The sequence below is a fragment of the Poecilia formosa genome, unplaced genomic scaffold (assembly GCF_000485575.1).
Source record: "Poecilia formosa unplaced genomic scaffold, Poecilia_formosa-5.1.2 Scaffold374, whole genome shotgun sequence".
In the NCBI taxonomy this organism is placed as follows: domain Eukaryota; kingdom Metazoa; phylum Chordata; class Actinopteri; order Cyprinodontiformes; family Poeciliidae; genus Poecilia; species Poecilia formosa.
In genome coordinates this window covers 379985-404058 of record NW_006800313.1, presented here as the reverse complement: position 1 = coordinate 404058, position 24074 = coordinate 379985, and the positions used below count along the sequence as shown (strand labels likewise).

Below are 24074 nucleotides of genomic sequence, written 5' to 3'. Positions count from 1 at the left end.
ATAGATCCCGGTTCCATAGATCCCGGTTCCGTAGATCCACGTTCTGTAGATCCGGTCCAGCCTGGACTCGGTCTCGTCGGTCCACATGATAAACATTCAGCAGATCTGAGATCTGATTGGCCGATTCATGGCTGTTTTTTTTGTGCGCTGCGTCTTTAAATCTCTTTCTGCTCCTTCGGTTTCTGACCCGGTTCTACTCAGAACCAGTTACCGTCAAATTCCTGATCCGAACTGCATCCATCTGATTATCTAGTCAAACTACATCTACGCTCCGCATCACAGGGAAAACTGCCATTTCTCTGATAATTTCCTGTTTCCTGACCACATCGACTTATTACTGGAGACCTGTCTCCATGGTTACCGTGTTGGACGTTCTGTCTCCAGGGACGCCATGTTGGATTTTCAGGCTTTTGGGAGGCGCGGTGAGGTCAGAGTTCCCAGAATGCTTTGCTCTGCTTGCTGCTGGTGAAGCCACTGCTGGCAGGTTGCTGATCTTCTTAAGCTAAACACCAGGCCTTTGTTTGTTCCCTAGCGGATTAGCCGCCGGCGCCGCGCCACATGACTGCAGCGCTGCTCACAAAGAGACCTTCATATTTCCTAATGGTCTCCATGGAAACGATGCATCCAATACCCCTCAGAAACAAAATCTCTAGGCATTACAGTGATTCCTCGTTTTTCGCGGGGGTTGCGTTCCGAAAATAACCCGCGATAAGTGAAATCCGCGAAGTAGTTAACTTTAGTTTTTACAATTATTACACAGCATAATTAAATACTCTACATTGAAACCAAAGAACAAAACCTGTTTTCAGGTCAGCGGTTGTGCGTGTTCATCAATCGGGCCTTATTGTGATCCGGAGTCATGGCATTAAATCGTCTCCTCCAAGCTGCCCCGCGAGATTCACAGCTGTATCTACGGCAGAGCGATGGATCTCGTCAAGCAAGCCTCCGGTCGGGTTTTGCTCTGATTCTGGCCAGTTTTCTTCAGCAGGCATTCAAAGTTTCAGTTTCCATCTCCTGAATGGCTAATCTGTATTACGAATATTTTAGCCAATCAGGACGCAGAACACATGCACTGTGAAAAAAACTGCACACAAAAAAATCCGTGTACATGCTAATGCTAGCAATTCTGCAGATATTAACATGACGTTATCTTAGCATTTTAGTTAGCAAAGCTGTTGCTAGCACAGAATATAGCTGTTCAAGCATGCCTCCAGATTTATTAGCAACACCGTTGGCTAATGTGTTAGCATATGGTTGAACATTAGCTAACTTTACTGCATTATGCAATGTTTACTTTTGACAGCTTGTGTGCTAACATTAGTGTTTAACCTAATGCTATGTGCTTGCTAATAGCTAATGTGTTAGTACAGCACATAGCTTCAGCTACTTTTGCATAGCATCAGATCAGTAGCTTGTTAACTTATTAACTAACATTTTACCTATCCGTCCGTCCGTCCATCCATCTATTTCTTTGTCCTTTAGTGGGGTCAGGAGGGTTGGTGGTGCCTCTCCAGCTAATGTTCTGGGCGAGAGGCGGGTTCACCCTGGACAGGTCGCCAGTATGTGCATGTTACCTAATGTGAGCATAATGCGTAACAAAATGCTTACTGTTAAGAGCAACGTACTAATGCTAGCGCTTTGGTAATTTTTTTCCAAACTGAATTTATGCATAATTCTGATTTGTTGGTTGTAAAGGAAGTTGTGGAAGAACCAAATAAAAGCTGAATCGTTCCTGTCGCGCTCCGCTGTTTGAATGTTTCCTCATCGTTTCTCATTGTTTGACTTTGATACAAAATATAAACGGCTAAATTTAAAGTGTGATTGAAGAAGGTTAGAGTAAATGTTTTTTAATTGTACGTTTGTATCTTTCAATTATGGCTCAGATTTAATTTGAAAATTAAAGTGCATTTTAAAACGCTTCCCTGTTTATTTGAAGCGGTTGAATCTGTCCTGCTCTGATTTAAATTCATTCCTGGCTCTCGGTGTGTTTGAGGTGGGAACTGATTAAATTAGAAATGGATTTAGTGGAAGCGCAGCGGGGTGCCGTGACGGCTGCTAATTGATTTCTGCTGCTGCGCCGCTGGGCGTTAGCGACCGTTTGGCTGCTGACTCAGAATGAGCCGCTGTTATCAGCAGCGCGGCTCGCTCTCCTGCAGCCACAGGTTGAACGTTTCTGTGCCTGGAATTGTAACGTTTTAAACAAACTCAGATAAAATAACGGAGGAATAATAATGAAAGCATCTGCTGCTTGTTTGGGTTCAAATAGAAACTTATTGCAGAAACAAAGTTTTCAGATCCGACTCGATTTTTATTTTTGACAGTTGAAGTTTGGTTGAAAGTTTTTATCATCAGATTTGAATATTTTCTGACCTATCATAGTTATTTATGTACAGTTCAATCACATTCGCTGTATTTAAAGTTTTGGTTCAAATGTCTATAGAGTTAAAATATTTATAATTTACAAATGTTTATATTTATTTAGAAATTTTAAAGTGATTTCTGAAACATGCCTATTTGTTTTGTGTCTAATCCTTTGTTAAAACATGTAATATATCCATAAAGCCTGTCTGGCTGCAGTATTTCTGTACTGATCGATCGGTTCATGAAGGATTCTCTGTTCTCTAACGATTCACATTAAAGCAGCGCCGCGGAGCGCCGCCGCTCGTTTTCTCCTGCTCTGAAGAAATTTAACTGCTCTTGTTTCCTGTGAATGGAGGCGGAGGGGCGGCGCTTTCACCCGATCGATATTAAATCAATAATCTGTGACGAGCTTTCAGTCGCTGCTTCATCTGCAGAACAGGCTGAAAATACACGGCGTTCTGTGTTCAGGGTTAAAGGTCAGGGTTAAGAGTCGGGATTGTCAGGATGTCAGAGAAATCGTTCTGCTGAGACAGACCGGATTGATGGCCAGTGGCGCCCCCTTAAGGCACAAAGAGGACAATGCTTAGTGAGTCTTTGATTAGAACAAACTCTAAAACTGAGAAATCTCAAGAAATAGCAGGAAATAGCTTAGCTGTTAGCTTTGCAACGCAAAAAACCCTCAGTCTCTGGAGAGATGCTAAAGCTAACCAAGGGATGTTAAAGCTAACCCCAGAGTTGCTAAAGCTAACCACAGAGATGCTAAAGCTAACCCACGGAGATGCTAAAGCTAACCCACGGAGATGCTAAGGCTGACCCACGGAGATGCTAAGGCTGACCCACTGAGATGCTAAGGCTGACCCACTGAGACGCTAAGGCTGACCCACTGAGACGCTAAGGCTGACCCACTGAGACGCTAAGGCTAACCCACAGAAATGCTAAAGCTAACATTTAGCTCTGATGAAACCCCGATGCAGAAATCATGAAATCCTGTAAAATGTTGTTTTCTGTAAAAATTGGAGCTGATTCCTGAAAAGCTTCAAATTAAAAGCATACAATAATGAAGTTGCTTAAAACCAGAGAAGTTAAAGGTATTTTTCATAATTCATTTGGTTTTAACCATCACAAACGTAAACATGCAGTTTAAACAGTACTGGGCCTTGAACTGGAATCAGTAACAACCAGTTCAGTGAGTCCATTCCCATCTCAGGGTGGAGGACATGTGATGCTGTGGGCTGAATGGAAACTGAAGGAAAGAAATGGGAAACTGACCTGGAGCTCAATGCTTGGTTAGGGAAAGTTTGGGAAAGTTTTGAGATTTTTTTTTTTCTTTTTTTTTTTTTTTGTTTTATTGTTTTGTTGCCATTTTTAAATATCAAAATGTTTTAGTTTCTGCTTTTGAACCAAGTTTGGCTCATTTTTCCAGAGTTTATCAGATCGGTTAAGTTCGGTTGTTTATGAAAACTGAGCAGAATTGAAAACTATTTTCAGTATTTTTACAGTGTTATGCTGAACATTTTCATTGTTTTTCAGTGTTTGTGTGTTTAACGTGGGCCTGTGTTCCTCCAGCAGACCCTGGGGCCCCTGTGGCCTCCAGGCCTGAGATCTACTACTGTCGCTCCCCCAACATGGAGGACTTCACCTGCTGGTGGCATCCAGTGGACAACCTGACATCCGGCCAGCAGGCCACCTACATCCTCACCTACTCCAAAGAGTGAGTCTGTAGTTCTGTCGTTGGACTGAAGGTGGCGCTAGTGGAGGAGCGTGTTGCTCTGCAGCCGACCTGCTAGGTTTCCGGGTCATGTGAGCGTTAAGCCGCCTGCTCTGCTCTGAAGCTTTTAAGGGTCGATATGTGGAACCTGGCCGGTCTCATGTGGGCCCGGCGGGCTGGCTGCCAGCTGGCCGCCGCTAATCAGGACAGATTGGATCACACCTCAACCCCAGATGGCGCGGCCGCTCAGACTCTGATTGTTGTGGTTCTGCTGCTGCTGCGTCTCCACAGATTAAAATCTGGGATTATCTGCTGAAAATGAGCAAATTAGTTGTTCAGAAACTGATCGACATGCAGATGAATCAATGCTGCAGTTCAGCTGCTTCCAGCCTCAAGAAGGTTCTGGTTCTGTCCATTAGAAACCCGACAGGTCCCATCAGGGCGGGAACCTGCTGATGTCCGAGTCGCGGTTACCGGTTTAGTCCTTGGTTAGCGGTTTAGTTACCGGTTGAATGAATGGTTACCGATTTAGCGTATTATTACCGGTTTAGTTCATGGTTACCGGCTTAGTCCACGGTTACCGGTTTAGTCATTAGTTATTGGTTTAGTCCTTGGTTAGTGGTTTAGTTACCGGTTACTGGTTTAGTGATTGGTTACCAGTTTGATTAACAGTTACCTGTTTAGTTATTGGTTACCAGTTTAGTTCATGGCTACCAGCTTAGTCCATGGTTACCGATTTAGTCCTTGGTTAGCGGTTTAGTTACTGGTTTAGTGATTGGTTACCGGTTTAATTAACAGTTACCTGTTTAGTTCTTGGTTACCAGTTTAGTTCATGGCTACTGGTTTAGTCCTTGGTTACCGGTTTAGCGTATGGTTACCGGTTTAGTTCCTGGTTACCGGTTTAGTCCACTTTTTGGTCATTTTTCTGTCTTCCGGTTTCTAGTTTCTCTCATGATTTTTGGTCAGTTTTTAGTATTTTAGTATTTTTCTAGCTTTGGTTCCTTTTCCAGTTTGTTTCTCTGTCTTGCTGGTCGGGTTCCTGATAGATTATGGATTATTTTGGGTTGTTTTGGCCTCTTATCCCTGTTGACTTGTGCAGGTTGTAAATATCAGATTGTCCGTGTTGTTCTGGACTAAATAATGAAGCTATATCAACCTGTGATGTGAAGTCTGAGGTTTATGCTGAGTTGGCTGTAAAACTGCAGGAATTTATCTTCTGTCACAGATCATGTTAAAGAATCAGCTGCTTGTCTCCATGCGATTAAATGTAATCTTTTAATCTGCTGCCTGCATCTTTACCTTCAGGGAATTTGACCTTATCCAGAGATTATCTGGACTGACCCTGTCTTTCTCTGCCTTTCAGTATGGAACCTGAACTCGAGTGTCCAGATTACACGTCCGGCGGTCTCCACAGCTGCTACTTCGACAAGAGCCACACGTCCATCTGGATGTACTACTGCATGACGGTGACGGCCATGACGCCCCACAGGAACTACACATCCCAGCAGCACTGCCTGGACGTGGCAGAGATTGGTGAGTGCCGGATTGCACTGGATTATAGCTAATAAGGAGCAGGCTGACTGTATTAGACTGGATTATAACCAGTAAGGGCCAGGCTGACTGGATTAGACTGGATTATAACCAATAAAGGCCAGATTCTGACTGGATTAGACTGGATTATAACCAATAAAGGCCAGATTCTGACTGGATTATAACCAATAAAGGCCAGATTCTGACTGGATTATAACAAATAAAGGCCAGATTTTGACTGGATTAGACTGGATTATAACCAATGAAGGCCAGACTCTGACTGAATTAGACTGGATTAAACCAGTGAGCATTATAGTTTTTCCTGCTGTTGCTGTTTATTTTAATCCAGGATTATATTTCCAGGTTATAATCCATCGTTTTACAGCCGCTTTCCTTCAGTCTGAAGTTTGTGTGAAACAGTTTTAATCTGCAGACCTAATCCATGCTAATCCAGCAGCTATCAGACCTGATCAGCTCCTTGGATGACCTTTGACCCTTTATGTTGTGCCAATCAGCTTTGACCTGAAGCAGAAAGTTATTACTGCAGCAGAATTATGTTGGATGTGTTATCAATAATAGTGATTATTATTATTATTATTATTATTATTATTGTTGTCACTGGATGTGGGAGAAATCAGTTTTAATTCTTCTGGTTTTGTCCTGAACTTTTCTCGTTTGGTTCTGTTAAATTCTTCATCATCGTCGTCATGCTCGTCTCTCTATCAGAACCAACAACCTGCTGTCGTTGGGATTGGTCTACTTACTGGACCAGCGACAGGTCATCTGTGAGGTTTATCAGCGCTGCCGTGCAGCTGCTATGCAGCTGCCATGCAGCTGCCATGTGGTTGCCATGGTGATCTCTGAGCTTGTCTCAGACGTTTCTTATCAGGCGGCCCCAGAAAGGTCACGTCTCCTCATGTTGGAGCTCGTCCAGTAAATGTGCCGCCTCCCACCATCAGCCTGACCTCTGAGTTTACGTCTGGACTCGGATGGAGCATAAAAACAGATCATCACAGAATAACTGATCATTTAATAACTTAGAACAGGGAGAACAGGCAGCAACGGTTTAGTTGTTGGTCAGATGGAGCAGATGAAGAGTCAGTAAGCGATGCCAAACAAGCTGCAGGATAAATAGACAACTTCAGTTCTGTTGAAGTTCAATGGCAATTTCACTAAATAAGCCAAAACTTGTTACTTGGAGTCAAAAGATGCAGGGAGAGAAAAGCCTGGCAGGAGGAAAACCAGGGGAACTAAAAAAGGTTAACCCAGTAAATCTGGTCTAATGAGTATCGGGCCGGTTCCTGTGTCTGAGACCAATCACCGACCTGAATCTGACGTTAGGCTTCTGATGGAGGCAGAGCCGTGTTACCTGCCACAGGTGGATAACAACGCTGTGTTGGTTCCATTGGTTCCGTTGGTTCCCTTGGTTCCCTTGGTTCCGTTGGCTCATGGTCTACCTGACACCAGGTGTTTTGGTCCTCCAGGCCTCTCCTCATGTCCTCTCCTCATGTCCTCTCCTCTGTCCTCTCCTCTGTCTTCCAGTGGAGCCGGAGGCTCCGGTCAACCTGACCTTCTCCCTGAGGGACGCCGGCGGCGACGAGGCGGGCCACAGCGTGCTGCTGTCCTGGACGTACCCAGCTCCTGAGGTCCTGCGCTATGGCTGGATCACTCTGCTGTATGAGCTGCAGTACCGACGCATCGGCGAGGCCGACAACTGGCAGGTACGCAGTCGACTCTGCAGGTCTCCGTTTCTCCCTCTTTAAACCCAACAGCCCCCAACTCTGGACGGTTGGGTCTGCTTCATGGTGCTTCTGAACAGGATGATCAGTTTGAGTTACTTTGGGTTTACTGAACTGACTGGTGATGATGGAGTGACTGGCTGGTAACTTGGGTTTAGGATCCATGTTTACAATGAAAGTCCTGAAGGCTGGTGGTTCCGGTGAACCGGCTGACTGGCGGCATTTCTGTCCACAGGTGAAGCATCACCTGCGTGAGCCGCATGTGGAGCTGCTTGGCCTGCGACCCGACGACTACATAGTTCGGGTCCGCTGCCGCTCCCACAACTCCCGGCTGTGGAGCAAATGGAGTGCCGCGCTGCTCGTGAGCATCCCCAACAGCCTGGCTGCAGGTATGACTCGGGGTTTCCATGGCGACAGCCTGAGTCTGATGAAGCCATTTCTAAATCTGAAGTGAGTTAATGTTCTCCTGTGCAGGTAAAGTCCTGGTTCTGGTTCTGGTGGTGGGAGTCGGAGCCGTGGCTCTGCTGGTCATCGCCTTCGGGGTGATTCCTCAGAGCAGGAGGTGAGGAAACCGTTAGCTGTAATGCCAAGGTGCTGCCAGAGAGGGTGCCACCTTCCTGTTCCCACTCTGGAGAGAAGACGACTCCATATTCTGCTTTGTCCCTCCAGAATAAAAGACTACTTCCTGCCGCCCATTCCCAAGCCACGGATCATCGGCATTGACCCTCTGCTTCTGAAGGTGATGCATCCTGGGAAAAGTAGTTATTCTGCTTTGTCTGCTAGATTTGACCCTGTCCCTTCCTTCTTTTGTCTTTCTCCAGAAGGGGAACTTTGATGAAATCAACCGTCACTTCAGTAACTTCCATGGTTACCGGCCTCCCAGTTACTCGGTGGAGGTGTGGGACCAGGTGAGCGCTGACGGGATCTACCTGAGCGCGCCGCGGGACTGCAGCGTCCCACCCAGCATCTTGGACAGAGACAGAGGAATGTCGGTCGCCATCCAGAACCTGTTTCCCATCCAGAACCCGTCGCCGTACGTCCGCAGCGCTCCGCCGTACTGCGCTGTGCCACCTGAGCCCTTCGCTGTGCTGCAGGACACGCCGTCTCCATGGCAACAGCCCGAGACGGTGTTCGTTCCCGGGTCAGACTACAGCACGATGGAGCGCCTCGGCGTTCCCGACACCTCCGTCTCTGCTCCAGATCCGGCCCGCGCTCCAGTCCAGGACTTCTACACCTGCGTCCAGCTGATGAGGGACAGTGGCGAGGTCCACTTGGTGCCATGTCTGCCGGCGCCGTACTGCCAGGACTTCCTGCTGCCACCGGGTCCAGATGCTGCCAAGCAAGAGGAGGAGGAGAAGAAGAGCAAGAGGCTGGCCGAGTACCAGGCCCGGAAGAGTGCAACGGAGGATGACGGCGATGACAGGAGCGATGCCGCTGACCCGCTGCTGCCCTTCAGCCCAGAAGACACCAGCGAGAGGACCGGAGACCCGTTCTGATCCGTCGTTCTGATCCGACCTTCTGATCCGACCTTCTGCTCCACTCTGTTTTTGCTAACGCTGTTAGCGACAGCTCCGACTGCGTTGGAAACTGTTGGCATCCATGTTTACTGTGGGTGTGATAAACACAATTATTGATGCATTCATGTTTAATCCAACTATAAGTTTATAATGACATTGAACTGGTTCTGGTTCTGGTCACTCCTCCCAGGAGGAGCTGGACTTCCTGAACTCTTCTTCTTTGTTTTAATGGCAGTTGGCTTTAACTATAGGAAGCATTAACGCCACCTACTGGTCAGGAGTGTGGACTACATCGCCATGAACTCTGGGTACTGTAGTCCATTTGAAATGGGCCAGGATACTTCAGGATTTCAAGCTTCGTCTTTCTCAGGAAACGGGAAGTGGTGGCGCTGGTCGGAGAGGGTTCTAGTTCTCTATGTCCAAAACCTCCTGGGTTTATTTCCCGTTGTTTCACTCACACTTCGTTCTGATAAAACCTCATTTTATTCCCACTTCACTCTTCAGAAGCACTCACTCCTTAATTATCCATGTGCAGGGATGTAAATCTGTGATTACCCAGAACATGAGAGGAATCTAAGTGGGCCTATAAAGTCCATTTATGTCATTATCATTTTTAATACCAGCAGATTCCATAAAACCACTAAAAATCAGCACATGATGCCCAGTTTTCCCAGAACGATGATTGAACTGAATTATTAGTAGTTGTAGTCAAACCTGTGTGTCTTTGTTCTTATGCAGTGTAAAGCTAGCTGCCTCTTTAAACACAGCACACGTCTATTTTTCTAAGAAACCACTGCAGCTCTGTGTGACTCTGTTAGCATAGCATGTTTAGCGCTCCATGACTAATCTCAGGTAGATTCCATTAACCCTCAGATGGCGTGAAGAGAGACAGAAACAATGTCTGGCAGGAAATGGGAGGAACATGGGGGCGGGGCTTCATCTGTTTTACTTCCTGGTTCGCTCTGCCGCCAGGTTCCTGCAGTCTGGAAAGTCTGGAATTGTTAGGGAAAAGAAAGAATAATTATGGAAAATGTTTCCATTTTCAGTGTTAATTTGCTATTCTTTCCCTTTTGTCCCTTATGTCCTTCCGTATTTTCTTTGTTTTTTGTTGTCCTTCCTGATAAATCACAACAGAAGGAAGCCATAATTCATGTTGAGCTTTAATATTTTAACAGAGACATAAACCTCCAGAAAGGCTCTAAAGCTAGCCTCCTTAGCTGTTAGTCAGCCTCCTCGGCTGTTAGTCAACCTCCTTGGCTGTTAGCCGGCCTCCGCGGCTGTTAGCTAGCCTCCGCGGCTGTTAGCTAGCCTCCTGAGCTGTTAGCTAGCCTCCTCGGCTGATACCAACCTCCTCGGCTGTTAGCTGGTCTCCGTGGCTGTTAGCTAGCCTTCTCAGCTGTTGATGTTAGCTAGCCTCCTCGGCTGTTAGCTAGCCTTCTCAGCTGTTGATGTTAGCTAGCCTCCTCGGCTGTTAGCTAGCCTTCTCAGCTGTTGATGTTAGCTAGCCTCCTCGGCTGTTAGCTAGCCTTCTCAGCTGTTGATGTTAGCTAGCCTCCTCGGCTGTTAGCTAGCCTTCTCAGCTGTTAGCTAGCCTTCTCAGCTGTTGATGTTAGCTCTCCCCACTGCAGACCTGTTGGTCCGGTCAATGTGTTGCAGTCCAGACCTGGTTGACGTTTTTTCTGTTTCTCAGTTCAGAGCTGCATTATTTTTAGCATTTGCTCCCACTATTTTAAAAAATTGTGCCAAATGTTCCTTCATGCACAAAAGCAGAGCCACTAACATTCCTCCAGTTGGTTCAAAACTGTAAGCACAACCTCGTAGATGACCCCGTGACCTTTTGGTGTTTGATGTGAGCCCAGTGAATGACCAGGGGAGTCTGACTGTGGGACTCTGTCATGCCGTCTCCGTGTTTTGTCTCTGTGGTCGTCCTCATCTCTCGTTGTGCCTTTGGTCTCTCAGTGTTGTTTCATACCACTTCGTCTCCTGTGTTGGCATCTGATGGGCAAACACCTGCAGGTCGTAACGGGAAGCTAGTCGTTACAGGAAGCCGGTTGTTACAGGAAGCTGGTTGTTACAGGAAGCTGGTCGTCACAGGAAGCTGGTCGTAACGGGAAGCTGGTCGTAACGGGAAGCTGGTCGTAACGGGAAGTGTGTCGTTTCGTGGCAGAGAAATGTCTCGTAGTTTGTGACTGAAACATCTTTCAGTTTGAGGCAATAAAAACTCTTGGATTTGTTTTTGATTTTATTGAATTGTTGAAATGTATTGATTGTAAGTTGAATGGTGACTTTCGGTGCCAATGCAATAGTAGTGATCAATAAGTAAAAATGTTCAGACAATCGTCTTGACCTGGATCAAATGAACTGAAAGTATCCTAAAGTCTAAATGAACTGTACCTGAGTCTGATCCTGGAGAAAAGGACTTTTATTTCTTGTGATAATGACATAACGTTGATTTGTGGACCTGGAAGCAGTTCTGTGTCTGTTTTCAGGGTTTCTGTTGACCTTTCACCTCCTCTGTAGAGCGGTGTTGTTACAGATTTGTCGTCGGCTCAAAGTGCTTTTCCATCAGAGTAAATAAAGTCTGCTCATTCTCACCTCCATGCCTCTGTTTGCCTCTCACTTTCAACAACTACGTCTGTCAGGTTAGTTGCAGCAACTTATTTTTAGTAGAATAATATCTGAGATTTCTGTCCGTTGCCATGGCGACTCTTTGTGGAGAATGTAATCCTTAAACAGTCACTGCATGAGAACGATTCCTCACGTAGAAAATGCTGATCGACTGCTGGTGAACCCAGTGCAGCCTCGTGATGTGGCTAACGTGCCTTTAGCTGCGGCTAACGCGTCTTTGTCTGCAGCTACGCCTCTTTAGCTACGGCTAATGCGTCTTCAGCTGCAGCTAATGTGTCTATCTGTGGCTAAGAGGCTAATGCATCTTTGCAGCAGCTGCAGTTTGAAGGCATTTATTACAGCAGGAAAGTTTTTGCAGAATCTTGTGAGTGATATCATCTATAGAAATAGTGATTCTATAAAAAGTTATCAAAATGCCTTTTTAGTGTAAAATCCATCCAAACTATTTTGTTTCCAGGTTTCAGATTATTAATATGATAGTTAATCCCTAACCCATATTTTCACTCAGCATCAATGTTTTCATGGAACAGAAGCAAAATCTGTTATTGATTATTAATCTGTTATTGATTATTAATCTGTTATTATTAACCAGTGTTGCTTTGAAGATGAAAACTGGGACTTAAACTTTCAGTGGATGAAATTATGTGCATTAAATGCATCATTAAAGAGATATTAACATTTAAAAAAATCTCATTAGATGCTTTTCAACAAAACCAAAATGAATGGCAATAAAATACTTTTCTGTCTTGGTGATTATTTCTTATGACAATAACGATTTCCCAAACTGACTGATGAAAATTTAATCTGTTTTTAATAAAGACAGAAAGATAATCTGACCTCTGAAAGGAAATTTATGAAAAGATTAACAATCTGGTCTTCTTGGAAACCATGAGACAAGAAGACACCAACAGTTATGAAAATTACCATTAAAACTAATAAAACTAACTTATTATGAAAATTATGTTCTTCCAGCTGCTTCCATGAAGCCAAACTAAAGCAGAAACTCTACATCCAGTTTGTGATTTTAATCTGAACTCTAATCTGGACTGTAATCTGGATTATCTGAAGGCTTCCTCTGTAGCATAGGAAGGACTTCCGGCCTCAGGAGGAAAAGATCCGGGAGGAAGGAACCCTGAAATCAGCGCTAGGAACCAGGAAGTGACGGCACACAGCTGCTGGTGTCGGGTTTCTGAGGAAGAGGAGGAGGAGGAAGAGTAGCGCGGCTAATTTGGGCCGCAGAGTCATTGGGGGGTCGGTTCGGCCTGAGGAGCAGCTCCAGTCCGCCGCAGGTGAGAAACGCACACAAACACACACTCACACCAACACACACACACAAACACACACACACACTCAGGTAGGCAGGTGAAGCGTCACCTGTTGTTCCTCTAGTTCTGGTTCTGGTTCTGAGGTCAGCTGCTGGTTCCAGGCCTGGTTCTGCTGCTGTCGGGCCTGCAGCTGTCAGCAGCTTAAAATAACTCTGGAAGGACAAACAGCGGATCCGCCCGGACCGAACACGGTCCTCGTTCTGGTCCAAAAAACTTTTTATTAAAAACAGGGAGACCGATTCTGGTTCTGTTTCTGATTAAACAGTCGGACCGGTTCTGGTTTTGGTTCTGGCCGGTCTGAATTGGGACAGAACCATCAGCGGTCCAATCGGAACCAGAGGTTCGGATGAACCGGGTTTCTCATATTCTTATTTGTTTTCATGTCTTTACTGTATTTAATATTTATTTGTAATTTTATTTTTGTAATTTTTAATTAAATTTTCAGTTGTAGTTTGCAACTTGTTTAATTTATTATGTTTATAAATACTTTATTTGATTTTCTTGTCCATATAAAAATATTAAAACTATAATAAATAATCCTCATTTTTAATGTTGTTGCTTTATATATTTCCGTATTTATCTTGTTTTTCTGTGTTAATAAATATAAATAAATTAAATGACATATTTAATTTATTTATAGTTTGCCAGATTAAATAATTTAGTGATCTTAAGAAATTAAATTTGAAAACGAGCGGATGACGTCATCAAGATCCTCAAATAATTTCCCTGTCAGTTTTGATAGGGCGGGATCCTGGTTGCCATGGAGACAGCCAATGAAAGCGAGGAGCGCAGCGACAAGGCGGTCCCTGATGAAGAGGAGGAGGAAGAGGAGGTGCGAGGAGTTCAGGCTCGTTACCTGCGCTGCCCGTCTCCTAGGTAACGGCAGGAAGTCCAGGTGTTGATGAGGGTATTGATAAATAATGATAATAATAATGATAATTTGTAGTAGTACTAGTAATAAGAATAATCATTTTTATATCATTATATTGTACAATATTATAGTAAGAATTATTAGTAGTATAAGTACTAATTATTATTGCTAATAATAATAATAACAATAATACATCTGCAGAAATCTGAAGTTTTTCATGTTTTTCTGGAGAAATTGAATCTTTTTCTCCCTGAACTTCATGAATTTCATGAATTCACCTCAGATTCTCTCAGGACCAGATTTGGTTTTCCCAGACTGACTTCCTCTTTCTCCTCCTCCTCTTCCAGCTTCTCCATGACCTCCCTGACCTCCAGGTTCTCTGATGCCTCCTCCATTGTCATGGAGCCCATCCATCTGTCGTCGGCTGTTGCCGCCAAGAAGATCATCAGCGAAGGTGAAAGGGAACTGACGCGACCTAGTCAAAGTCCACATGTGGGTTTGGACTTTGACTAGGCCTTAGGGTAGGTTGGATGTTTTGTTCCTCCAGCTCCCCGGCCAGCATACCTGTAGGGCCACCATCGAAACTGCGGACAAACCCTTTTGGGACCCATATTGTCTGCCCTCTTTTTTCCCATATGGGGCCCACCTCGGTATGCTGGCTGGGCCCAACCTCCTCAGCTCCTCTCATATATTTAACACCATGTTTCTAAAGTGTTTCTATAGCGATTCTGAAGCGTTTCTATGGCAAATCTGAAGTTTGATGAAGCTGTGAAGCTGCAGGGTCAGACGAGGACAGACGGTTCTGCTCATCATCATGCAGACGGTGGAGGCAGCGGCCCGGTTAGCACAGCAGCAGAGTGACAGTAATGGCTGGTCTCTCAGATGGGCTCCGTCGGCACGGTGGCAGCTTAATGGATGATTCTTGTTCCATCTGCAGAAACAGGATGACAGCCGGAGAGCTTTCCCTCCCTCTGGGCTGCATGGCTAACGCTAACATGCTAACCACGCAGCCCAACAGATTCAACAGATGAACATCCAGAGTTCAGATCCATTCATGACGAAACCAAGCAACAAATTCACATCTTTTATTATCACTGCTGAACTTTAATTAATGTGAATAAGTTTGTTCACATGATTAGTCAGTAACAACAATGGCGGTATTTCCTCCTGCCACTTCCTGTCTTTGTCTTCTCCGCCAATAGCAACATCCTGTTCGTCATGTGATCAGATTAGCAATATAAACAAAAAAAAAATTACCACATCCTAACGCAAAAACTTTTTATCAAAAAAAAAAAACCCGTCAGAACCTGGATCAGAATCAGAACCTAAACCAGAACCTGATCCAGAACCCAGATCAAAACCAGAAGTTGATCCAGAGCCCGAATCAGAACAGAACCTGAACCAGAACCCCGATCAGAACCCGGACCTGACTCTGAGCCTGCAGCTCCAGGCGGGGTTGAAGGCCAACTGCCATGTTGGTGGTGGCAGCATGGGGAACATGGCAGACTCAGTTGACCTTCCTCTGAGGTTTGGTCCAAATTGGATCATCAGCAGAACAAAGCAACTACGGCCTAGTCAAAGTACGGACATAGTGCTTTGCTGTGTTTGTTTTTGGTCATTTTAAATTTGTTCTGGGATTTCTGTAGTTCCTCCTGGTTACCAGTGACTAAACATTGATGATGTCACCATCAACAGATTCTAGACATTTCAGAATAAAAGTCTAAACTGAATTCAGTATTTTATTAAAATGTGCCAACGTTGATCCTCTGATCACTGAAAACCCGTCAAAACAAAAACAAACGTAAATTTTAACCACGGGCCAATCAGGCAACGCTGCCCTTCTCTGGCAGCGTTACAGCGCCACCGACCAGCCAGGCTGACCTCCTACGTCATTTCCTGTGGGGCTTCTTGTTGTGTTCGGAGCTTGAGTCACTGACTGGAGTGATTCGTTTTTCACTCCAGGTTTCAGCATTTCCACCTAAAAACTGAATGACTTTTTGAGTTTTCTACAATGTAAAGTAAAAACTGAAGGTCATCCTTCCTCGGTTGTCTTGTGGTAACCGGCCGTTCATCCCCAGAGCTGCCGCCCCGCGCTGCCCGCCCCGAATCAGTCCCGGAGTCCATGCTGGAGTCTGCAGAGCAGCTGATGGTGGAGGACCTGTACAACCGGGTCCGGGACATGCTGGACGACCGCAGCCCCTACAACACGCCCTGCGTGCTGGACATCCAGAGGGCCATGGTCCAGGACCGCCTGGAGGCGCCCGCCAACCCCGTGGACGAAGTCTGGCCCAACATCCACATCGCTGAGAAGTGAGTGCAGAGTATCGTCATTTCAGTGGCTTCACACTTCAATATCCAAGAACTGTGCTTTCGTTTCAGATCCGTTGCGGTGAACAAGGCCCGTCTGAAGAGAATGGGAATCACGCACATCCTGAACACGGCCCACGGTACCGGCGTCTACACCAGCCAGGCCTTCTACGCCGACATGAACATCCAGTACCGAGGAATCGAGCTGGACGACTTCCCCGATGCCAACATCGCGGAGCACTTCAGGCCCACCGCAGAGTTCCTGGACGAGGCTCTGCTCACACACAAAGGTCAGTCTGGACCAGAACCAGGACCTAGACATGGTCTTGGACCTGGACCATGACCAGAACTAGAACCTGGTTCAGAACATGAACCAGAACCAGAACTAGAACCTGACTCCTGGTCCGGTTGGGTCAGAGGTTGGATCTGTTGGACGTTCTTCATTGAACCTGCAGACTCTCTGCCTCCTTGTTCCTCATTGGTTGGTCTGTCGGCCAATGGGATCAGCTCCTGCAGCTTACCTCAGTAACGCTTGCTTCCTTTCTCCTGCGGTTTGAAGGCTCATCTTCTTCATCTTCCTCCTATTCCTTGCAGAACTCGACTCCGTATGAAATGAGACTTTGACGTCGTTGGACTTGAAGTTCATCACTTCTCTTAATTTCCCTCATTCTGGAATGAAGTGCTTCAACAAACTCCTCAAATGTTTGGTTTGTTGGATTTCTGAGTTGTTTTGAGGTTTACTGATGAATTCTATTCCTTCATTCATCCTGTTTCTCCCTGAAGCTTTTTACACAAAGCACTTGTTTCATCCTTTGAGCTGAAAGCAGAGTTTTATCTGTGTGTCCCTGAGCAGCAGCTGTCACTGACGCACTAAGAGATCCAGAATAGCATATTTTTAATGTCTATAACTTGGTTTCTGGGAATGTTTTATGAGCCTGCAGATCATAGTTCCTGGAAAAATTATGATAATGTCCACTGTAGTTATTCATGAGTTTTCCCTCAGGAAAGTCAGCCTCCAGTTCTCCGCAGGCCGTAACATTTCAGAGGCTGTTTTTCTTTTTCTACAACTAAACGATTTTCTGTCCTCAAAAGCCCAGACTCACTCAAAATCTGTTTGTTTTGCAGGAAAAGTTCTGGTTGTGTCCATGATGGGCGTCAGCCGGTCAGCCATTCTGGTGGCGTCCTACCTGATGATCTTCCAGAACATGACGATCATGGAGGCGCTGACCACCATCAGGAAGAAACGGGCCATCAACCCCAACGAAGGCTTCCTGAAGCAGCTGAGAGAGTTCAACGAGACACTGATGGAGGAACGCGACGACGACGATGAAACGCTCAGCCAGTGCTCCGTGATCGATGCTCGCGCCCGCGCATGCATCTTCGGTGAGGAAAAGGGTGATGATGATGAAGAGACAGATGGGGAGGAAGAGCGGAGCATGGTGAAGGTGAAGGCGCAGTCCATCATGATGGAGGAGGAGGAAGACGGAGAGAGCGTGATGAGCAGCATCGCTTCCTCTGCAGCGGCTGCGGCGCTGCGAAACGGGCCGCTCCACAATGGGGATCAGGAACTGGGTCACCAGGAGATCGACTTGCCTGGTCAGACGGGCACAGAGGACGGAACTGAGGATGATGACGACGGCCTGGACGGCATGATCCGCGAATGGCAGCGCAGAAACGAAAAGTACCAGAGCGAGGAGTGGTGGGAGGCCCAGCTCCACGGCGAGGAGGACTCCTTCAGCGCCGGCTGTCCCAAGGCGGCGAGGCAGGAAGACGACGGGGAGAGCGTCACTAGTGAGGACATCAGAGCTGTCAAAGAGAGGCTAACGCACAGGAACAAGAGGCCCTCCTCGGACGCCATGTCCACCTCCAGCTGCACCAGTTACTCTGACCTCTGGAAGCAGCGACTCAAAGAGATCGAGGAACAAGCCGCTGCGCGCTACCGCAAGACAGAGGACGACGAAGGTAGCGAAAGCACAGCGACGGAGGATGGAAACAAGAAGATTGATGCTGAGGTTGACAGCATCCTCTCCGATACCAGCTCCATGTACAACTTTTGCCAGAAGAATAAGGAGAAGATGACGCCTTTGGAGCGCTGGCGCGTCAAGAGGATCCAGTTTGGCTGGAACAAAAAAGACCGAGAGGACGGAGAGAAAAGTTCAGCCGCTGATGGAGAGGAGGAGAGTAAAACTCCATCCTTCCAGGATGTCAATCTGACGGCGTACCAGGCCTGGAAGCTGCGGCAACAGAAACGCCTCGGTGAAGAGAACACGGAGGAGATCCTGGAGCTCAGCCGCGGCGACAACTCGGCAACCATCAAACGGAGGCAGAGACGTGAAGAGATTCTGGAGCGGTCTAAGAAAACCTTGGAGGAGAGTCAGTCCATGTGTGGGTGGGATTCAGAAAGCTGCGTCAGCGGCGGGACTATCCCTCTGTCTGCCTTCTGGGCAGGAACCGGGGTCACCGGCCCACCCAGCGTTGCCAACGACGACAACATGTCCATGCTGAGTGGCAGGTCGTCCACCATGTCCTCTGTTTCACAGCCTCGAAGTACAAGATCCACTCAGTCTGCCGGCCAAGCCCTGCCCCCAGTCCTCCCAGTCCCAGCTGTGCCAGGGCCTGGAGGTGAACCCATGGTCAACCTCGCCAGCATTCAGAACTGGATTGCCAACGTTGTGACTGAAACGATCAAGCAGAAGCAGAGCGAACTGAGCCTGCCTCCTCCATTGCGTGCTGGATCTGAGTTCAGCTTTGGAGCAGCGCCTAGCATGCTAGCAGGCCGCGTTGCAGAGGATGACCGGGCCTCCTGGGTCAGTGGGGCGTCCTACTCCAGCACTCTATCAAAGGGTCATGGCAGAGCAACGTCGGTCCTTTCCGGCGGCAGCAGCATGTCCGGTCTGAGTGGGCAACGCTCCACTCTGGGGTCGGACATTGGGTCCGCTCTGGGTTCCAAGAAAACCAAGATCACCACGACCAGCGTTCCTCTCTTCAGCCTCTTCCAAGACCAGGTCAACCTAGGAAAACTGAACGCCATAGAGAAGGAGATCAAATCTGAAATGAGGGAGAAAGGGGAAACCTATGAGAAGAAAAAGATCCTGGAAGACAACAAACGCAGCACGCTGTACAAGAAGAAGAAACCAAAGGAAGATGAGGATGAGGAGCAGGACAGGAAGAGGAAAGAGGAAGAGTTTCTCGAAGAAACAAAGAAAAAGGAGAAACCCAAAAGAAGCTATGGTCTTTCCGGCTGCCTGAATCTCAACCCGGCGATAGAGAAAGACCGGAACACCAGCATTGACGACTGGCTGAGAAGTGTCAGACCTCCTCCAGGCAAACTGTCCTCAGGTGCAGAAGCTGATCCATCTCAGGATCCCTACGACGATCTGGACGCCTCCGCTTCCCAGTTTGACTTCTCTGATCACAGACACTCGTTTGCTGAAGAAGACGACGAGGAAGCATTCGGCGTGACTTCCAGATATCGGCCGAGGTTCGGTGAAGATCCGTCAGGCGAAGACGCAGAATACTCCTGCAACGGGTTCACACAGTCCCACAGGCGAGCGGGTCGGTCCAGCGAGGACGGGACGGACAGCGTCTCGCCCCACCGGAGATTCGCTCATCGCTCACGGTATGACGGCAGCGAAGCCGCAGGGAGGCGGGACGCCAGCGACGAGGAGGAGGACGAGGACGTCGAGGCTTTCATTGCTCAAACCAGACGGAGGATCCGGGCCCGGGCCGCCGCGGAGGCCGAGGATGACGAAGTCCTCTGTGCCTGGAGGGAGCAGCAGGGAACCAAGGCCCGGAGAAAAGTCTTCGGATGTGAAGAATGAGAGCTTTGAGGTCGCAGCTCTGCCTGCTAAAAACAGTTTGGTGTTTTTTGTTTCGGACGGGAACCAGGCTGGAAAACACAACCTACTGGAGTCACTTGGACTGGCTTTCTGCGTCAGATTTCCTCTGCGGCTCTGAATAACCGTCACCACCTACTGGCCACCTAGAGGTATTACAGCATTCATTTAATCTGCTGTCTTTTCTGAGCAGTGATTTTCAGGATTGAAATATTCAGACTAGGAGGAAATATTTGCACACAATGTTATCAGTGAGATTATTTAAAGTATGTAATTCTTCTTTGCACCTGTGTGAAATTTAAAAACCATTATCGAAACCCATTTAGTGCATATATTCTTATGATGAGGTGAAACTACTGACAGAAGGAATATTTTCCTGCTTTAATTTAATTGTTTTAATAAATATTCATAGAAACAGTCACTTGCATTTTTCATTTTTTTGAGCAGCGCCTCAAATTTGCCTGAGAAGGAGGAAACCGTTCAGTGGATGTGAGTAAAATGTTAGTTTGATAGAGATCTAGGAGAATCAGCCTCCTGATGAAATTTACATGAGCATGAAAATCCTCCAGGCTTTCAGCTTCACAGCTGAGCATCTGACTGAGCTTCAGGCTCCAAACTCTCCGAGTCCATCAACACCTCTCCGCTGATCACACCCAGACCAGATCTCTGCTCTATTTATAGCTGGAGGAGGAAAACCTGACCTCACAAAGCTGCATTTTATCTCACATCTCAGAGCCTCATGCTGCTTTATTCTGCACCAGCTGGAACTGGTAACGCTGGGACCAGTGGAGCGCTGGGACTAACGGGGTTAAAGAAGCTGAATACTTCAGTCACCCCCTAAAAATACAAACACCAAATAATATCCATTAATACACAACAGAACCAGGTTCATCGACCACTGACTCCAACTGATCCAATAAAGTTTGTTCTGTGCAAGACTGAAGACCTGGAGGTCCAGATGGCAAAAAGTAAAGAGTTACGTTTGTTACAGTTTTCAGCTCATAATAATAATAATAATAATAATATCTGCAGAAAATGGCTGAACGAAGCTCTAGATGAGTCATAACAGTTAAAATATTCAGAAATTCGTCAGAGGAATATTCTGTTGATCTGACCTGAAGGAAACAAGTGTGATGACGTCATGACTTCCTCATACAACACTGCCATCTTGTGGACAGTGTGAGGCGGTGCTGAAGTTTCCCAGCTGGAGAGCTGCTGATGTTTACCTGAAATCAGTTTTTATAAACACTGATCATGTGTGACAGTGTGAGATTATTTTCATCTAGTCTCAAAAATGTAATCTAGACTGAATCTTTTAGGGATTAACAGTTTGAAATGTTAGATCTGTGCATTTTTATCCAAACTGGTTCACTTCTAGCTGGAGGTTTTACAGACAATGCACATGGATGGAAACATGAAGCAGGACAATAACGTGTCTGTTAACGATTCTCTTTGTTCTGCTCTGAGGCGGAGGAAAATTATAACCAAGGAGAAAGAAAACAGGAAGCAGAGAGGATTACCGTCACAAACCTGGAGATGAAGCAGAGACAAAATAAAGAAAAGGAACAAATGTAGAAAATGTTGGAAACGAAGGAAACGAATCGCTCTAAAAGTTTCACTCCATCTGATCCTGAACCTCTAAAGTAGAAAGAGAGCCAGACCCTCCACTGTGGGCACATTATCCCACACCACCGAGCAGCAACAAAGACTGGGAGCACTGGGAACACTGGGACTTCCTGCCAGATCCAGCAGCGGGTTTCCCAGCAGCAGACTGAACCTGCAGACTCGTTTCACCTGAAGGTAAAAACTTTAAATCTCTTTCGCTCTGAATCCTGCTAAAGCTTCCATTCGGTGTGAAATGGCGACGCCTGTGGCCGCGGAAGGTCATTACAAGTTAATAATGTTCTATGTCTAACGGACAGCTGACGTCACAGTCACATAATAACTCCAGAAAACCGTTTCTAGAGAGATTTACGGAGTTTAAATGTCTTCTGATAGCAGACTGCTGCTACAATGAGCTTAGAAACATTTACCCTGATTTCACTGCAGACTGTAATCATGATCAAAAACAACAACAATATCACTAAAAATTAGACTTCACTCATATGCTGCTAGTTATTAAAAATATTTTAGACTCATTTACACACATGTCCAGTTGATGACTTTTATTTAAAGAAAGTTTAAATCAAAAGAATTTACAAAAGAAAAGAAAAAAGTAGCCACAATTGTATTGAAATATCAGATTGAAGTTTACACCAGGGGGCGCTGGAGAGCCAGTCCTCACATAGATATTAGATTTGCTCTAAAGTTCTGCAAATGCATGATGATAGCATGGTGAAGGCACATATGGTCAGATAATCTCCCCCAGAATGCTGGCTGTGTAATTTGTTTAAACTTGAAATCTTTAAACTTTAAATGTTTAAACCTGAAGCTTCACCTTTTGTTTCTGTTGCAGCGTTACATAATGTTTACCGACTGGCTGAGCACAGACCTGCCAAATGAAGTTTTAAGCCTGACTTTATTCATTAAGATCTAATTAAAATTCCACACTGGTGACACAAACCGTCTATAAAAACTAAACAAGCCTCACACACCAGGTCACATGGCTTCACTTCAGATTTACCCACCAACAGATGGACAGAAAGTGACAATATTCCTGCTTCCTGCAGGCATCAGAGGTTGATGGACGCCGCCACGCCGCCGCCTGTGGAGGACAGGAAACAGGAAGTTACAGAAGACAAAGGAAGCAAAGGTGAAGGAGGTCCAAACTCCCCAAAGATGAAGGAAGAGGCTTACGTGGACGACGAAGAGAAGAAAAGCAGCAGCCAGTCCAAGTACAAAACCGTGTCTTACAAGAAGATCCGCAAAGGAAACACACGGCAGAGGATCGACGAGTTCGAGGCCATGTTTGACTTATAGAGCTGGAGGGCGGAGCCTGGAGGCTGCAGGGCCACAGAATGTTCAGTATGATCGTTTGCAGACTTTAACTGGACCGGACTGGACCTGATCCCTCTCCCCTGACCCGACTGGACTGGACCGGATCCCTCTCCCCTGACCCGACTGGACTGGACCGGATCCCTCTCCCCTGATTGGACTGAACCAGACCAGACCGGATCCCTCTCCCCTGATTGGACAAGACCAGACAGGAATGGACCCCTCTCCCCTGATTGGACCGAACTAGATCCCTCTCCCCTGATTGGACAAGACCAGACTGGACAGGACCAAACAGGATCCCTCTCCCCTGATTGGACCGGACCGGACCAGACCGGACCCGATCCCTCTCCTCTGATTGGACCGAACCAGACTGGACCGGATCCCTCTCCCCTGATTGGACCAAACCAGACCGGACCGGACCCCTCTCCCCTGTCTGGACTGAACCAGACCTGACTGGATCCCTCTCCCCTGCACAGATCTCTTCATTACTGCTGTTTTTCTCCTGAAAATTCAGAAAACTGAAACCTGATGTTTTCATCTCCAGGATCTAAACGTTGATGGGAAACTTAAAATGTTTCATTTCAAGAAATAATATTTGTTAGGACTTTAGAGAGTGTTTGAGTGGAAAACTGCAGGACAGAGTAAAAAGCTACATCTAGTGTTTGATTAACATTTTAAGGCAAATATAAACATGTTTAACATGTAAATTATTTTCAGGAAATAAGAATTGCTTCAACATCTGAATAATGTTTAATTAACTGTAATAAAGTTTTCCCAAATTGTTTCTCAGAACTTTGTTGTTTGTGATCTCAGTATTTAATACGTAGTAATCGAAGTTTATTTTTATGTTGGGTAAATTTAATTAAATTAAATGTAAGGATAGTTTTACTCGGGAACTCATGTGGTCTTTATTTTATTTTGGAAGTTTAATCTGTTAAACAGTTTTCAATAGTTGCTGAAATGTATTAACCTGGATAAGTATGTTAGAAAACTCTCATTGTAATATTTATGAGAAAGCAAAGTGTGTAATTATATTATTGTGAATAGAAAACCTTCTGGAGCTCACAGAAGGGTTCAGCATCCAATATGGCTGCTGCTCACTACAGGTGCAGGCCATAACTGCACCTGTAGTGCAGCTATGGCCCAGTTGATTTAACTGCTTTTTAACACTTTATTTAGCGTAAATAAATAAAGTGTATTTACGCCACAGCGTAAATACACTTTATTTATTTACGCTATTTATTTATTATACGCTTTATTTATTTAGCGTAAATAAATAAAGTGTATTTACGCTACAGCGTAAATACACTTTATTTAT

The 24074-nt window shown here is 46.0% G+C and overlaps 2 protein-coding genes and 2 long non-coding RNA genes across 8 annotated transcripts in view; 3 read left to right on the top strand and 1 right to left on the bottom strand.

Moving 5' to 3' along the window:
• crfa4 (cytokine receptor family, class I receptor 4) overlaps positions 1 to 9740 on the top strand; it is a 27947-nt gene extending 18207 nt beyond the window's left edge. For 2 of the 4 annotated variants that reach the window (XM_007575286.2, XM_016662466.1), the window contains 7 exons: positions 3928 to 4072; positions 5433 to 5602; positions 7142 to 7320; positions 7574 to 7727; positions 7813 to 7900; positions 8008 to 8077; positions 8160 to 9740. In XM_007575286.2, the coding sequence (XP_007575348.1) occupies positions 3928 to 4072; positions 5433 to 5602; positions 7142 to 7320; positions 7574 to 7727; positions 7813 to 7900; positions 8008 to 8077; positions 8160 to 8834 (1481 nt within the window). In that variant the 3' untranslated portion in view covers positions 8835 to 9740. Of the gene's footprint in view, positions 1 to 3927; positions 4073 to 5432; positions 5603 to 6136; positions 6597 to 6968; positions 7321 to 7573; positions 7728 to 7812; positions 7901 to 8007; positions 8078 to 8159 lie in introns of those variants that run through there. The other 2 variants (XM_007575287.2, XM_016662467.1) reach the window with 2 other exon arrangements.
• Positions 5609 to 24074, bottom strand: LOC107833374 (uncharacterized). Its single transcript, XR_001659113.1, has 3 exons — positions 24064 to 24074; positions 20476 to 20488; positions 5609 to 6140 (listed from the first exon to the last, which is right to left on the bottom strand). It is a non-coding gene; the product is annotated as an uncharacterized LOC107833374 (long non-coding RNA).
• Positions 12653 to 20243, top strand: dusp27 (dual specificity phosphatase 27). 2 transcript variants are annotated; one of them, XM_016662465.1, is made up of 6 exons: positions 12653 to 12772; positions 13551 to 13684; positions 14027 to 14133; positions 15758 to 15989; positions 16059 to 16276; positions 17112 to 20243. In XM_016662465.1, the coding sequence occupies exons 2-6, from the start codon at positions 13569 to 13571 to the stop codon at positions 19805 to 19807; spliced, it is 3369 nt and encodes a 1122-aa protein (XP_016517951.1). In that variant the 5' UTR covers positions 12653 to 12772; positions 13551 to 13568; the 3' UTR covers positions 19808 to 20243. The 2 variants fall into 2 exon arrangements, with proteins under 2 accessions (XP_016517951.1, XP_007575347.1); XM_007575285.2 differs by having other exon boundaries at positions 13542 to 13684.
• Positions 21113 to 23542, top strand: LOC107833373 (uncharacterized). The gene is made up of 2 exons (XR_001659112.1): positions 21113 to 21622; positions 22492 to 23542. It is a non-coding gene; the product is annotated as an uncharacterized LOC107833373 (long non-coding RNA).